This window comes from Lissotriton vulgaris, chromosome 5 (genome assembly GCF_964263255.1).
Source record: "Lissotriton vulgaris chromosome 5, aLisVul1.2, whole genome shotgun sequence".
Classification (NCBI taxonomy): Eukaryota; Metazoa; Chordata; class Amphibia; order Caudata; family Salamandridae; genus Lissotriton; species Lissotriton vulgaris.
The window spans coordinates 1,552,779,025-1,552,793,694 of NC_141693.1; the positions used below are offsets into that span (position 1 = coordinate 1,552,779,025).

At 41.8% G+C, this 14,670-nt stretch overlaps 1 protein-coding gene across 1 annotated transcript in view; it reads right to left on the bottom strand.

The window, feature by feature from the left end:
* LOC147715136 (ubiquitin carboxyl-terminal hydrolase CYLD-like) overlaps positions 1–14,670 on the bottom strand; it is a 272,321-nt gene that overhangs the window by 207,977 nt on the left and 49,674 nt on the right. The window contains exon 2 of the mRNA XM_086923618.1: positions 12,736–13,239. Within this exon, the coding sequence (XP_086779744.1) occupies positions 12,736–13,188 (453 nt within the window). The 5' untranslated portion in view covers positions 13,189–13,239. The remainder of the gene's footprint in view (positions 1–12,735; positions 13,240–14,670) is intronic.

Sequence of the window (14,670 nt, forward strand, 5' to 3'; positions counted from 1 at the left end):
TCTGCTTTACCCATGTTTCTATCCTTAGCGTTATTGCTTCTTTAAAAAATGTTCTCTTCTTCAGACAGCTTCTCTGATTTCGTAGCCTTTCTTAGACTGTATATACAGGGCGTTAGTATAACCGTAGGTCACGGGGAAGAAGTCTTGCATGCCTCCTTAGGTTTACATATGAAAGTAATTGTTTCCATCTCGTTGTTTAAAAAAAAAAAAAAATCTATCTATCCGTACTTCCACTCTTAATTGTAAATGGCCAGGATGTTTGATCAATTTACTGTACTAAAAAAGGTACTGCAGCTATCTAAGCATGCATGCTTGGCTTCAGTGACATTGTTTTGCGGCTTTTTGCGGCGATGTCGGCATAATTGTTGGCAGGTATAAAGCCTCTAAATTAATGTTAGCTTTACGACTAATGCATGTGCCCAGTAGCTGCAACCAACACGGTGCTGAATCTCAACATCGTACTTCTGTCGCTACCAGTTTTGTACAAAATGAATCATTTTAACTCTGCATTCTGTGAAAGGTGGTTTCTACTAGGATAAGTTTTGGTACTGTCACATGACTGATAAAGCCAATGTTTTACATTTGCCAGTAATTACGCTTATATTGACTTGTAGATTGCAGTACCCTAGTGTATACAAATCCCAGATGAAAATTCCCCAGTTTGTTTACGAACTTTGCCACACAACAGTAATCTATCTATTAGAAACGAAACACTTTGCCACTCTTATTTTCTCCACTCGGATTTTTAGGTCGAGCCTAGACAGCTTGCAAGCGGCGTGTAGCTCTAGGTGTATGTGTGTCTCTAGGTGTGTGTGTGTGTGGAGCTCTGTGTGTGTGGATCTGAGTGTGTGTGGCTCAGGATGTGTGTGTGTGTGTGTGGCTCTGTGTGTGTATGTCTTTGTGTGGCTCTGGGTGTGTGTATGTGGCTCTAGGTGTGTATGTGTGTGTGGCTCTGTATGTGTGTGTATATGTGTGTGTAACTCTGGGTGTATGTATAACTCTATATGTGTGTGACTCTGGGTATGTATGTGTAGCTCTGTGTGTGCATCTGGGTGTGGCTCTGGGTGTGTTTGTAATCAGTGTGTATGTGTGTGGCTCTGGCTATATATGTGTAGCTCAAAGTGTGTATGTGTGTGTGGCTCTGGGGTGGTGTGTGGCTCTGGGGTGGGGTGTGTGTGGCTCTGGGGTGGTGTGTGTGTGGCTCTGGGGGGAGGTGTGTGTAGCTCTGGGAGGAGTGTGTGGCTTTGGGGGTGTGTGGCTCTAAGTGTGCATGTGTGACTAGGGAGTGCAGAGTGACTAGGGAGTGCAGATTGACTAGGGAGTGACTAAGGAGTGCTAGGAAATGACTAGAGAGTGCTAGGGAGTGCACAATGCTAAGAGGCGCGGAGGGACTAGGGAAGCTAGGGAGTGCACAATGCTAAGAGGTGCTGAGGGACTAGGGAAGCTAGGGAGTGCACAATGCTAAGAGGTGCGGAGGGACTAGGGAAGCTAGGAAGTGCACAGTGCTAGGGAGTGCTATGGAGTTCTAGAGACTCCAGAGATTAAGCTAATAACAATGTAAGTGACAATGCCATTTATTTATCTGTTTTCAAAACCAACACATAAATAAAAATGTTGTCATTAACAATGCCAATAGCTCAAACTTTTCCAAAGGCGAAACCATTGCATTGAAAATGCTTGTTTCTGTTTCTGCACATTATTGCCTCCAGTCTGATGACCCCGGGTAAACCCTTGTCTGGCTTGCTCCCTTTTCACTCTGTCCTCTTTAGGAGTGTGTTTTGTGGACATCATCTGTCTGCTCCTTCCTAACTCCAGACTCTGCGTTCTCATGCATGCTGTCTGTCTCATGTCTTCTGTCTGTGTGTTCTTGCATCTTGTCTCTGTCCTCATGCTCTCAGTGTGTTTTTGCCTACTACCTGTGTGTCCTTGCCTCCTGACTATGTGTTCTGGCCTCCTGTGTGTGTCATCATGCCTTCGGACTGTGTGCCCATGCCCCCTGGAGAGGGCCTGGTACCTGCCAGGAGAGCTCAGGGCTCAGAGCTGAGGGCTCCCATTGATGCACCGCAGGCTGCTCCTAGTTCCCAGTAATGCACTCACAGCATCTTTCTGGGCTCTGAGATGAAGGGAGCCTGCTGCTTGCGCCTCTCTCTCAGCTCCAAGATGACGTGACATCAGTGCAGTGCCAGCTCCTCCCTGGGCTCCCAGATACGTCCCTCCCAGGCCTCTCCCACCACACACTGCCTTTCCCACTGTTTTTCCTGTCATCTTGGTTTGGCCACATTTTTGGATTTTGATTCTTTTGGTTTATAACTCCATGTTCTGTTTCATCAGTGACATTAGTTTATTTATGGGCATTTGTTCGGACCTTTGGCCTATGGTTTTTGCACTTTAGTTTCTAACCTGTGAGTTTGAACTTCTGCTTCTAACCAATTCCGTTTGCTTTCAGTCTTCTACTTCTTATCTGCGACAGTCGCTTATGGAAATGTTAATTTATTTTTATAGAAATAAGCATCAAAATATTCACTTCTTCTTCTGCAATCTCAATGAACTTGAACATCAACTTTCATTGATTACTGCAGATGTCCTGCCTCTCTTTTATGAATTTTGAACACTTCAGATAACCTGTGTATGTTTTTATAACTTAGCATGAAACTTGTATTTGTGAATTCATTCTTTTTTTCAAGGATAACAATTAAGCCCTGAGCATCGTAAATAACTTGGTTTGACATTTTAACTGCAAACTATGGATTGAAATGTTTTTCAGCTGAGGGAGTGAAACTAGAGCTCTGTGCTTCAGAAAGACATGATCAACAAACAAATTTATTAACTTTCCCAAACTGTGTGTTGCGCCCCAGACTAGCTTTGACGGCGCACTGGGGTGCCGCGGCGCACAGATTGGGAACCAATGTCATACGCCGACAACACCCCGCTCATCCTCTCCCTAATGAAGAACCCTGAAGACACCAGACTCGGCTTCCAGGAAATGAGGTTCCGTGAATTCTGAACCCTTGAGTTCCATTTTGTGCATGGCAGCCATTTTGTGGTTGCCCTCACATAGGCCGATGACTTTAGCTGACTTTTACATGACCTGAGTGAACTGACCCTGTTGCCTGAAGCTGAACTTGTTAGGCCAGTTCCTTGCCCAGTAGCTGATCAAGATTAAGGATCAGAGCACAGGAGATTGTAAAGTTTGGTATGCACATACACACCCCTTATCCTACTTCTTATCTGTTTCTGCTCCTTCTTTTATGGTCTGTTTATGATGTGGGTTGTGGTCCTTTTATTATGGGTTTGTCCGGCTTGTGTAAGAAGGAATGTTGGGTTTGTTCAATGATTGATTATGGGCTTGCAAAAGCAAGGACTGCCCCTTACTTTTATGCTGAGTTTGTAACCCTGAGCATATATAAGGCCTCTGTTTTCTGTATTCCTCAGACTACCTCATTCAGTTGCTACGGCTTCTGTGTGACGTGGCCTCACATATAATAAAGATGTCTTTTCATATTTCCGCTTCTGTGCCAAGTTCTTTGTTCTATTAGTAAGTATTCCCTCAGAATGAAGATTTCAGTTCTTCAAATGGCGCCCAACGTGGGGCTTCATCAGAGAAGTGGCTATCTGTGGGAGTGATCTTGTCAGGAGACTGAAATCTACTGAGGAGGACAGAACAGGATTCTACTAAGAAGGTACTCTGTGCACAGGGATTCTGGAGATTCTTTGTTTCTGCAGCCCAGAATATTTTTGATCTTCTTGATTTTGATCCTCCACATGAGGTCATTCCTGACTGAGAACCTTTTTGGCGTGAGTATTCTAAAAAAGACCGTTAGGTCATGTAGAACTTGACAGTTAGAATTTGGATAACATTTTGATTAGTAAAAGTAAGAGTTAAGTATAAGTGGGTCGCTCCCAGTCCTTTGTTCTTTGGTTCTTTGAGTCCTTAGTTTTTGGTTCTTTGGGTCTTTGATTTGGTTATTGAGATTACCAAAGCCGAGGGGTTGGTTTCTTGGTTTTTGATTTGGTTATTGCAATTACCAAAGCCGAGGGGCTCGTATATTTGCGAGTATATTGGTAGAGATAACCCCTTGAAGTTTGAAGCTAGATTAGTGAGCTATAAGATGCCTGGTCTTAGCAAATTTTGGAATGTAGCTTTGGAACTTTGGAATTTGTGTTGGTACCATAGTATGATGTGAAGTAAATTAGCCGGCTTCCCCTAAAGGCAATATCTAAATAGGTTTAGATTTAAAAACATATTTCTTCCTTGGTGATTTTGTATCCCAAGGGAATTAAAATATGACATAATACAAAACAAGGATCCTTTGTTCTGCGCAATTTTATGAATGAAGATATGCAAAATGATTTTTTGGTATTCTGCTAGCCAAAGCTAGTGAATTGAGTGTATTTTCGCTTCTTGGACATACATCAGTCTGTTGAGCTGTTTTTGCAGTCTTTTGGAACACTATTGAGAAGCGTTTCTTGTAAATATGACTTACAACTAGTATTTCCAAATGGTTTGGTTTAAGTACAGTCTGCGGGCTGTCCTTCTGTCCTGAGTATTGATATGTGGGTTGAATGTGTGTTTAAATGTCTATGTGGTTTTCTCATTAGTGCAACTTCTGTAAGTGAATAGCGATGGCGCTATTCACGAAATGCATGGCGCGCCGTATTGTGTGTCCTGAGTGTATGATCCCTTTCTGTTTATGTCTGAAATGAGCTCAATGTCTGTTCGTGGTTTTTCTTGATGTTTTCAGTCTATTGAGCAAAATATCTAAAAGCTTAAAAACATAAAATTAAAATTCACATTCACTAGGAATGAATAAAGCCTCAAAAACAAAAAATTTGTGTTATGTAGAAAAATAAACTTACAGCATTTTCCTTAGATACATTGTATTAGATATTAACAGGCAAATACAATATCTGAATACATTGGACCTTGCTGTATTGCACGCATTTTGAAACTTGAAATGTCTTAGTTTTAGTTTTAAATAGACACCCAACGTGCTTCTGTTACAAACATTGAGAGACAAGTTAAATAAACAGGAATATTTATTCAGCCAGGACTTTGTCCTTAGTTGACCGGGTGAATCTTTGCATTTCAGAATGTTGTTTTCAAAAGATTCCAAAACTAAGGTTCATTATTTTGTATTACAGGAAGGCATTTCAATTAAGGGTTTCCTCTCTTTAAGCAAAATTTTGTAAGCATATTCTTGGGTCTGTTGCTAAATAAAATTGTCCTTTTTAGAAAGAAAAAAATGGCGCAAACATTTTGTCATGTTTCAAGTTAGGCGTCAGTGCGTGGGCTTATAAATGAATGCGTCTAAAAATGATAGGTAAGAGATGCAGCTTGCTCTTATATGTGGAAATATCAAAAATGATTGGGTTTATTAAAAATAATGATTAATTATGAAAAATAATTATTAAAAATAAGTGCTACAAAATTCGTTTTTTACTATTCATGAAGCTTAATGCTCACATTATGGCCTCCTAGCATTTTAATTTAATTTAAGTTGTGTTGGACTACATAATGAGGACATTAGCATATGGAAATTTACTTAGCGCAGACGTACAAAACTCATTTTTCAAAGGATTTACATGAGATATGTCCAATGTCCAATCTCTGCAATTCGTAAAGAACATTCCGAGGATGATTAATATGTAACACAATTATAGGATATTTATTTTTATGTGCCCCTAATATCAAAGTCGAATTTGGGTAAAATAGACCATTTAAAACAGCATTCTTGCCATTTATAATAGCTTTAAAGTGCTTTAGGCTTCAGTAAATGCATACATTTGGGTATAATACAAATTTGCAGGCTGTCCCCATTTGGGGTTTGCTTTTAAATGACCCAGTGAGATCCATTTAAGGTTGATGAAATGAGTACCATTGCAACAAGCATTTGATCTAAAAACTGGTATGTGTGTGTTATTAGGTTCTGTGAATTATTCACAGTAAATGTTGTTTAATAATCTGGGAATAGAGATAATTTTTAGCACCTGAAAAGGAAAAAATATTTTTCAAAATAGAGTGAATTATTGCAGGTTAGGAGGAATTAGGAGGGCCTTTTGTCTTTGGCAGCCTCAGAATGAGCTGAGGGTGGGGGCTAGGAGAAGCTGAAGAGGCTAGCTCAAGTCACGCTGAGATGCTATCTTCAGTTTCCCTGTAAACAATGGAAGAGGCGGTCATGTTGACATTTGTGACCTTTTAAATTAAGGCCTTGTCTCTGTGGAATGCAGAATGATCTTGCTAAACAGGCCTCTAAAAGGTGGGGCTTCTTGTTTCTAAATAAGAACATCAATAAAATTAAAGAACTTCATTCCAAAGGGAAAATATAAAAAAAGGGTTTCTTTGAAAGTCCCAACATCATGCTAAATGCTCTGCAGAACTGATACATTTGTATCTCTGCTCTGAAAAAATAATGTCTGCTAGTTGCTTTTATTTGACAGAAAAGGAAGTATTGCATTAAGTCTTAGACAGAAAATAAGACGAAGTCTTTTATTGAAATTTTGAAGGCTACATGCCTAAGTGAGAACGAATTGTGGCGCAAAGATAACATGGAGTGTCAGTGAAAGAATTTTACTTTTGGAAAGTTAAAATGGCTTAATGTTGCAAGCTGACTGACAAGATGGTAACAGTTAAGTAATGGAAATTTATTTTTGTGTCTGTTTATGTGTATCATGTTTTGTCTTCTGATTACAAGTTATTAAGGATATTTGTTTGTTATGAGAAATGTCTCTCTTTTGTGTGTTGTGTATTTTTCTTTTTTTTTTTCTCTTTTTGCTTCTGCTCACAGATCATTCATGGATTGTTCTGGGCGATTTAAAGGCTGACAAGACACGTGAGTTGGTTGGTTGAAAAGAGATGTGTTTTTACATAACGCCTTTGGAAAGAAATGTTCATGTGTTTTTTTTTTAATGTTTGTGTATTTGGTCCTATCATGAATTGTTCCTGCTGGTCCTGTGTGTCAGAGAAACATAGTGGGTTGTATTTGACAGCCAAATGTCCACTAAAATGGTGATTTGCTGTCTAAAGGAGGGTGAGGATTTTAAACCTGACAAATTAAGCAGGCCCGAATATTCGCTCATCTATATATGCTATTGCTTTGTCTATGCTTTTTGTGCTTGACATACAGCAAGTATTTCCGATGGCTTGACATGTGCGTTTTGTACGTTTTTATTTTTGCATGTTTTTGTTTTATGTTACTGCTTCTGATACTATTACAAGTTTACCTGTGTTGTGAAGGGATATACATGACGATGCGTATCGCTCCACAACAGTTGGGTTGATTTGCTAAATTCCACAGATATGATATTTTCATTTTGTGAACACGACACAGACAACACTTCACCAGTGTATGTCAAATTTGGCTATAATAGTATTTAAGAAAAATAAAAGATATACAGGATCAAAGTGTGTCACCAGCTGTTAGTCACTTACTGCCACCTTCCCTTAAGGAACAGGCAGCCCTAAATTTATGTATCCTGATTGGACGTAAGGATAAATTATAGATGTGACTCTTGTACATGGTGACCTAATTTCTATATTACATTAGTCAGTTTTGTTCTGCTTCCTAAGTAGTGTATGGCTTTGTACCATAAAGGAAACAAGGTTTCATTTTTCCCTGAAGAAAGGAACTGGAACATTAGCGGAGATTACCGTGTATGGTGTAGCGTCCAGCGGTAGAGTTAAATTTGGGAACTATTTTGACTTTTTGTGTATCATCCATACTCTTGGTATTGTGTCAAATGCTTGACTATCACCCAAGTAATTTCTTGTTCGTCCTATAGATTTTTCTTTTGTCACTTCTCCCCTGACCGATGTTGCATCATGCCTAGTTATTGGGGATTTTAGCTGTGTCCTAGTTCCATTTCTCTTTTCCATATTTCTTTCACCAGTTAGCCCTTTTATTATTTTTGTATTGTTCAGGTTCACACTTCCAGATTGCAGTAATGTACCAGAGACCCCCATATTATGTATAATTCCCTTTTGTATGACCAGACTGTTTTTTAAGAATTTTCTTCAGGCCTACTTTGATGTTTTCCAGTCTGACTGTCAGGGTAGTGATGGATTGGTTAACTGACTCAATACTATAGTAAGATAAGTTTTACCTCAATAGGAGACACCTACGTTTTTTTTTTAATATGACAAATTCAATGCCTATTCTAATTTGGTTTTTAGTTCCTTTTTTTTCTGCTGCTTTAATTTTTGGTGGATTAGATGTGTTCCAAATCATGGAAATACCAGGACTCTCTAGTTCTTGTCTTTTGTTTCCACATTATCTACCCTTAGATGGTAGAGGATATGCTCTCACATGTAAACCCAATTAAAGAGGCTAGAGGTACTGTTTTGCTTACTGCCTTTGCCTTTGAGAATGACAGCGTATTTTAGATCACAATAGCCCCATGACGTATAGCCACTTCTTTGAAGATTGCAGGCCACCTGTTTGGAGTCCCTTTGTTAAATGAACTGTTTTTGTACTTAATTGAAGGAAACTAACAGTTGTGTCACATTTCCTACGTCACTAGGTTCTGCGGGATTAAGTCATAATAACCTGCGGAACTCACCCACAATCCCATTAGTGACAGCTAACAGATAAAAAGACTCAGCACCCAGAAAGTAGCAAGGTTGGATAGTGATCGCCAGTACGCCATCCATGGTATCTTCAAAGCATCGAACTTGCTCCATCAGACGGCATTGGACATCACAGAACAAGAGTTTCAGTGCAAAAGCGCGAAAGAATTGAGGATTCAGTTTTTCACCTGTAATGTGCTGGTAACCTCTGACAGTGTGCAGTCCCTTGAGCCCTAGGCCTGAGTTTTGGCCACACAGCCCCTTTCCTTTGCTCCAACAGAAGTGCAGTGCACCGGAGGATTCGAGATTGGCAAAAGGCATTACATTATGGTGCCCATGAAAGAGCAGCCTGAGCGTTCTCTGACACGGAGTAATGAGTGTTGGAGCCTGAAAATGTAGGCCCGGATCTGCATAAAATGACCTGTGCCCTTGATCAATGGAGAGCACACTATCTGTAGTGCATGCCGCAGAGGAGAGATATTGGTGCACTGCCTTGAAACATTGAGACTTTCGAATGAGCTATGAGTGTTTGCCAGGAGGGCACTCCAACGGATACTGAGAAGCACCATTTTCATGAAAGGCCTGAATGAAGAGGCCCATGCGGAAGAAAACAACAAAAGAAGATTTGATGGACAATAGAAGCCTGCCAGAGAGGCTTTGTGAACGGACTCTGGGCATAGTTGGTTGTACAAGGGGTTTCCGTGTGATTGCATAGAATGGGTGTTAGGAGACTGATTCTTATTGTTTTGCTGACATGGTTTTAAAGTAGTATTCTGTTTAGTAAAAGCAGAATAAAGTCCATTCTCTGTAGAAAGGTATCCCCTTTTCACCTCAGAGCATTGATGAGGATCACCACTGTTTCACCTGAACATATAATAAGTTACTGAAATGCACAGGAGTCATGAAAATGTTACTAGATAATTCTAGGATTTGCTTTCTGCTTAGGGTTGTGAAAATTATAATTTTCTTTGTAATAGTGGTCATTACTTTCTCCTGTTGTCTATATGTTCTTAACAACATGTCTTCTAGTGTTTTTTTAAGCATGACGTAGTCTTTTGTGGGTTGAATTCTTTTTGCTACCCAATTGACATCTGTACCCACCTCCCAACCTATGTCTCTTCCTACTATTACTCCTTTGCATTCTTTCCATATTTTACCTGAACATGAACTGGTTAGGAGGTCAGAGTTTACTAATAATTCCTTTTGTACAGCTTCTACATCAACACCAGTTAGTAGTGAACATCACTAATTGTTGGGTGTGTGGTCTTATGCCACATACTACAGATAGAGGTATTCACTATTTGGTCCTGTGATATATGGCCTTTGTGCTACTACTGTGTAAGGAGACCTGTCCCAAGAGAGTAGCTAAGTAACAGGATTATGCTCCAGCAACATCTTGATGATCTGATGAATATAGACCGGGATTCAGATTGAAGGGAGTTTAGGTTATTGCCTATGTAAGGGCAAAAGGAGGGTCTGAGAGTCCGTGAATTCTAAACCCTTGGGTTCCATTTTGTGCATGGCAGCCATTTTGTGGTTTCCCTCACATAGGCCGATGACTTTAGCTGACTTTTAGATGACCTGAGTGAACTGACCCTGTTGCCTGAAGCTGACCTTGTTAGGCCAGTTCCTTGCCCAGTAGCTGATCAAGATTAAGGATCAGAGCACAGGAGATTGTAAAGTTTGGTATGCACATACACACCCCTTATCCTACTTCTCATCTGTTTTTGCTCCTTCTTTTATGGTCTGTTTATGATGTGGGTTGTGGTCCTTTTATTATGGGTTTGTCCGGCTTGTGTAAGAAGGAATGTTGGGTTTGTTCAATGATTGATTATGGGCTTGCAAATGCAAGGACTGCCCTTTACTTTTATGCTGAGTTTTGTAACCCTGAGCATATATAAGGCCTCTGTTTTCTGTATTCCTCAGACTACCTCATTCAGTTGCTACGGCTTCTGTGTGACGTGGCCTCACTTATAATAAAGATGTCTTTTCATATTTCAGCTTCTGTGCCAAGTTCTTTGTTCTATTAGTAAGTATTCCCTGAGAATGAAGATTTCAGTTCTTCAGAAAGAATGAAGGACGTTGTGTGCTGGATGAAAGACAGCTGCCTGAAGCTCAACTCGGAGAAGACAGATGACAGAGGTCCTCATCCTAGGACCCACCAACTCTCTGCCTGGGACAACACCCACCCCTACAGACCACGGAAGGAACCTCTGCATCATCCTGGACTCCTCCCTCACCAAGACCCGCCAGATCAACTCCGTCGCCTCCACCAGCTTCAACTGCCTCGCATCCTCCGGAAGACCTTCAAATGTATACCCCCCAAATGCAGGAAGACCGTCACCAACGCACTCATAACCAGCAGACTGGACTAAGGCAACGCCCTCTAAGCCAGAATCAACAGAACTCTGCTACAGAATCTCAAAACCATCCAGAACACAGCAGCAAGACTCATCCTAGGGACACCACGACACGAACACATGACCCAACACCTACGAGACCTCCACTGGCTCTCTGTCGAGAAGAGATTGACCTTCAAACTTCTCACCCATGCCTACAAATCCCTCCACAACATCGGACCCAAATACCTCAACGAGAGAGTCTCCTTCCATGTACCCTAAAGGAACCTCCGCTCCGCCTACCGCACCCTCACAGAGACCCCCCGCATCCGCAAAAACAGAGCTGGTGGATGAGCCGTCTCCTACATCACAGCCAAGACCTGGAAGGGGCTCCCAGCAAACATCAGACGCTCTCCGAACCTGCACACCTTCAGGAAGAACCTCAAGTCCTGGCTCTTCAACTGAACCGGAGCTGCGCCCGCACCCCCGCGCACCTTGGGACTCTCACGGGTGAGTAGAGCACTTTATAAGCCCCCGATTGATTGATTGATTGATTGATTGATAGATACTTATGCCCTGCCAAGGGACCACCACCTCCCAGGGCTCATGTTTATTATAATAGGGGCTCTTCATGGAACGCCATGGCTGCCCTCTGGGGACCACAACCTTCCTGGGGCTCATGTTAATTATATATGGGGAGGCCTCAGAGACCCCACACCACCCCTAGGTTCACCACCTCCCCGGGGCTATGAGTAAAAAAAAAAAAAAAATAGCGGGGGAGCCTTACTGCCCTCCATCGGAGGCCACACCTTTCTTGGCCTAAGTAAATATTAAAGAGGGGGTCCGCGGGTACCCCATGCCTTAGGGACCACCACCTCCCTGGGGCCAATTGTATTTCTGAAGAAAAGGGAGGAGGGCCGCGCGCCCCCCTTACCGGGCCATATACGGCCTCAGGACCACCACCTTCCCAAAGTTTACCTCTCTTTCCCTGCCCACAGACATGCAGGCAGGAAAAGAGATTAAACTTTTGCTCTCACATGCATGAAGCTGCATTCCCAGCAGCTCCCTGTGTGCGAGTGCAATGCCAGCTCACATATATCAATGCAGTTCAAACTTACCTGCAATCTGTTTCCATGGGGCATGTTGGGAAATGAAGGAATGAGAGACTACAATGATACGAAGCAGGCAACCTTCATTGTGTCATCAAAGACTGCTCGCCAATGATTAAGCCTGATTGAACAGCCGAAAAGCGTCTGAGAATAATTATGAACGGCCGCTCTTTCACCAACAAAACACTTGCTCCCTCCAAAGTCCTCGGTTAATTTATTTTCTTGATGTCGCTGCAGGTTGCTCCGTGCCTGTGTTGCTGAGGTCGCCCTGGCAGGGTTGGTTGCCCTCCATTTCAGAGAAACTTGTGCTGGATCTGACTGCGAAGTATAGGCACTAAAAAAACCTGACTATACCTACCATCAATGTAAAACATTTGATCTACTTACCTGCAATTTAGCAGGTGCAAATCCTACATATCTATTAAAAGATTGAAAAATTGATTGAGCTTTTGGGCCTGAAGGTTTTTTTCTGTTTTGCCTGGATGGATCTCTGACCAATTAAACTGAGGGAATCCTGTGACTACTTCTCCCTTTCCAACAGATTATGTTAAAGTGATTCATGTCTAAAATCAGAGTAAAGGGAATATCCTAGATTAAAGTACTCATCGTCCAACACATTGCCTTTGTCCACTGGAAGGAAAGGATTCACCTCACTCTGCATTTCATTTATGATCATGCTTAAAACATTTTTTCCAGAATTTGAGTAAAAACAAAGGCTACTTACCATGAGCTCGACACCAAATACAATCCCTGAATTGCCTCTGGACTTGCCCATTGGCCCACAGTAGCGCACCACTCCAAGGACCTTCTCACGTGAAGAAGAGGATGTCTGGACACGCACCCAGTCCCCCTTTTGTATCTCACTGAGCCTCTGAAGATGACGGGGTGTGGCCAGTAGCGCCAGTCGCTCATCACAGTCTGTGACAGCCTCCAGCAGCCCAGCCATGCGCTCGCTCACTTCCACTAGGCCCCGCTGCTCCACCTGCAGCAGACGGTCAGTGTCCAGTACCTTGGCCCACATGCCAGTTGGCTTGTTTCGATTACTGCCATTGGACCGGGCATCCTCGGCCAGCAGGCTGCCTCTTGGGATCTTCACGTTGCCTTCAGTTTTGTCGCTGCCATGGTTGTCTTGGGTGGCGATGTAGAGCTTACGAGCTTCTCGCATTCTTTGGGACATTTCGCTGCAGCCAGATGCTTCAGGCCATTTACTGCACGCTCATGGATCCAGCTAGAAAATAAAAGCAGGGAGATTACAGAGAGGCAAAACGGGTTTGACATTCTTGGACAAGAAAGAAGAGAGGCTTGGAGTGATGAAGAAATCTGGCACAGTGTGATGCTCCAGTAAAACTTTTGTGTTGGACACCACTCCTGCTTTTCGGTACCTCTACCCTGCTCCTCAAACAGACCCCGAACCTGACCTGCTAATCCAGTACTGGGAACAACACACAGCTCTGCAGTACTGGATGCTACTGAGCAGTGGGGACACACACAGCTCTGCCAGTGCACCTCAATCTAGCAAATCCAATGCTTTTTCATGCCCTTTGGACTAACCTTAAACAACTTTATTTTTGCTATTCGATAGCTCAACAAATAACATTTTTGTATCAGAAGATCCTCGAATATAAGTGGAACAAAAGTCCGGTCCTAAAGAGAATCAACATGTCCACTTGAGCACATCTCCTCCAGTTCATGGTTTGAAGAGTGATGTGTTGCACACATCTTACGCTCATGGATTTCACTTACCAAATATCTGCTTGGTTCAAGAGTAGGTCTTCTCTTCTTCTATTCAAGGTGTAGAAAGCCACAACTAGTTCTTTGATCTTACTAAATAAAAGCGAGAAGATAGCAGCTTTCTGAGAGGAAAATAGGTTTATTTTCACATGCCTGCGTTACGTGTTGAAACCAGGAAGAAAACATGAAAAACTACAAGGGAACATCGAGAGTAGGAAGAGAATCAGGCTAAATAACTTGTGTCTTATTTTATGTTTTATTTGTAACTGGTCTTCTACTTGGAATTTGAAAAAAAACAAGAGGCTTAAATAGAAACAATGTAATGCTGGATTGCCCATCGGTGAAACATTAGCCCATTTTCCTGTGTAAAAGATGACATCTGCCTTTGTGGTCAATGTTTCCGCAACTGGGCCCTAATTATTATTCACATTTGTATCCTTGATGACCATTTCATATAATAACAAAAGAAAATATTTGAAAAAGAAAGCACAAGTTAGAGTGGGAGGGGTAAGTTGAGGAGGGAGAGGTCAAGGCTGACTCCAAGAGGTCACAGATGCTTTGAAACCCAGGTACGGTAGGACCCAAGCAATGAAGCTGGATTACCTTGATGTCCTTATATGGTTTGTCTTAACAGGTATTTATTTACATTAAAGAACACAATGGGGCATCTTAACTAGAATAGCCCAGCCTATAGAAGCTCTCTCACTGAATCCTTGACGGGAAAGGTGGTAGTAACAAAACAATTCTTGATTTTGCTTGAAGTTTTCTTATTGCTGAATTTATTTAATCATGATAGTTCATCATTTCTTCAGATTACGTTATCTCAATAACTGTTTGGTTAATAGATATCGCCATAAATATGTTACTATTATGTATTTATGTACAGACAGGTAAAATGTATACCAAATCATCTGGCATACATTATAAT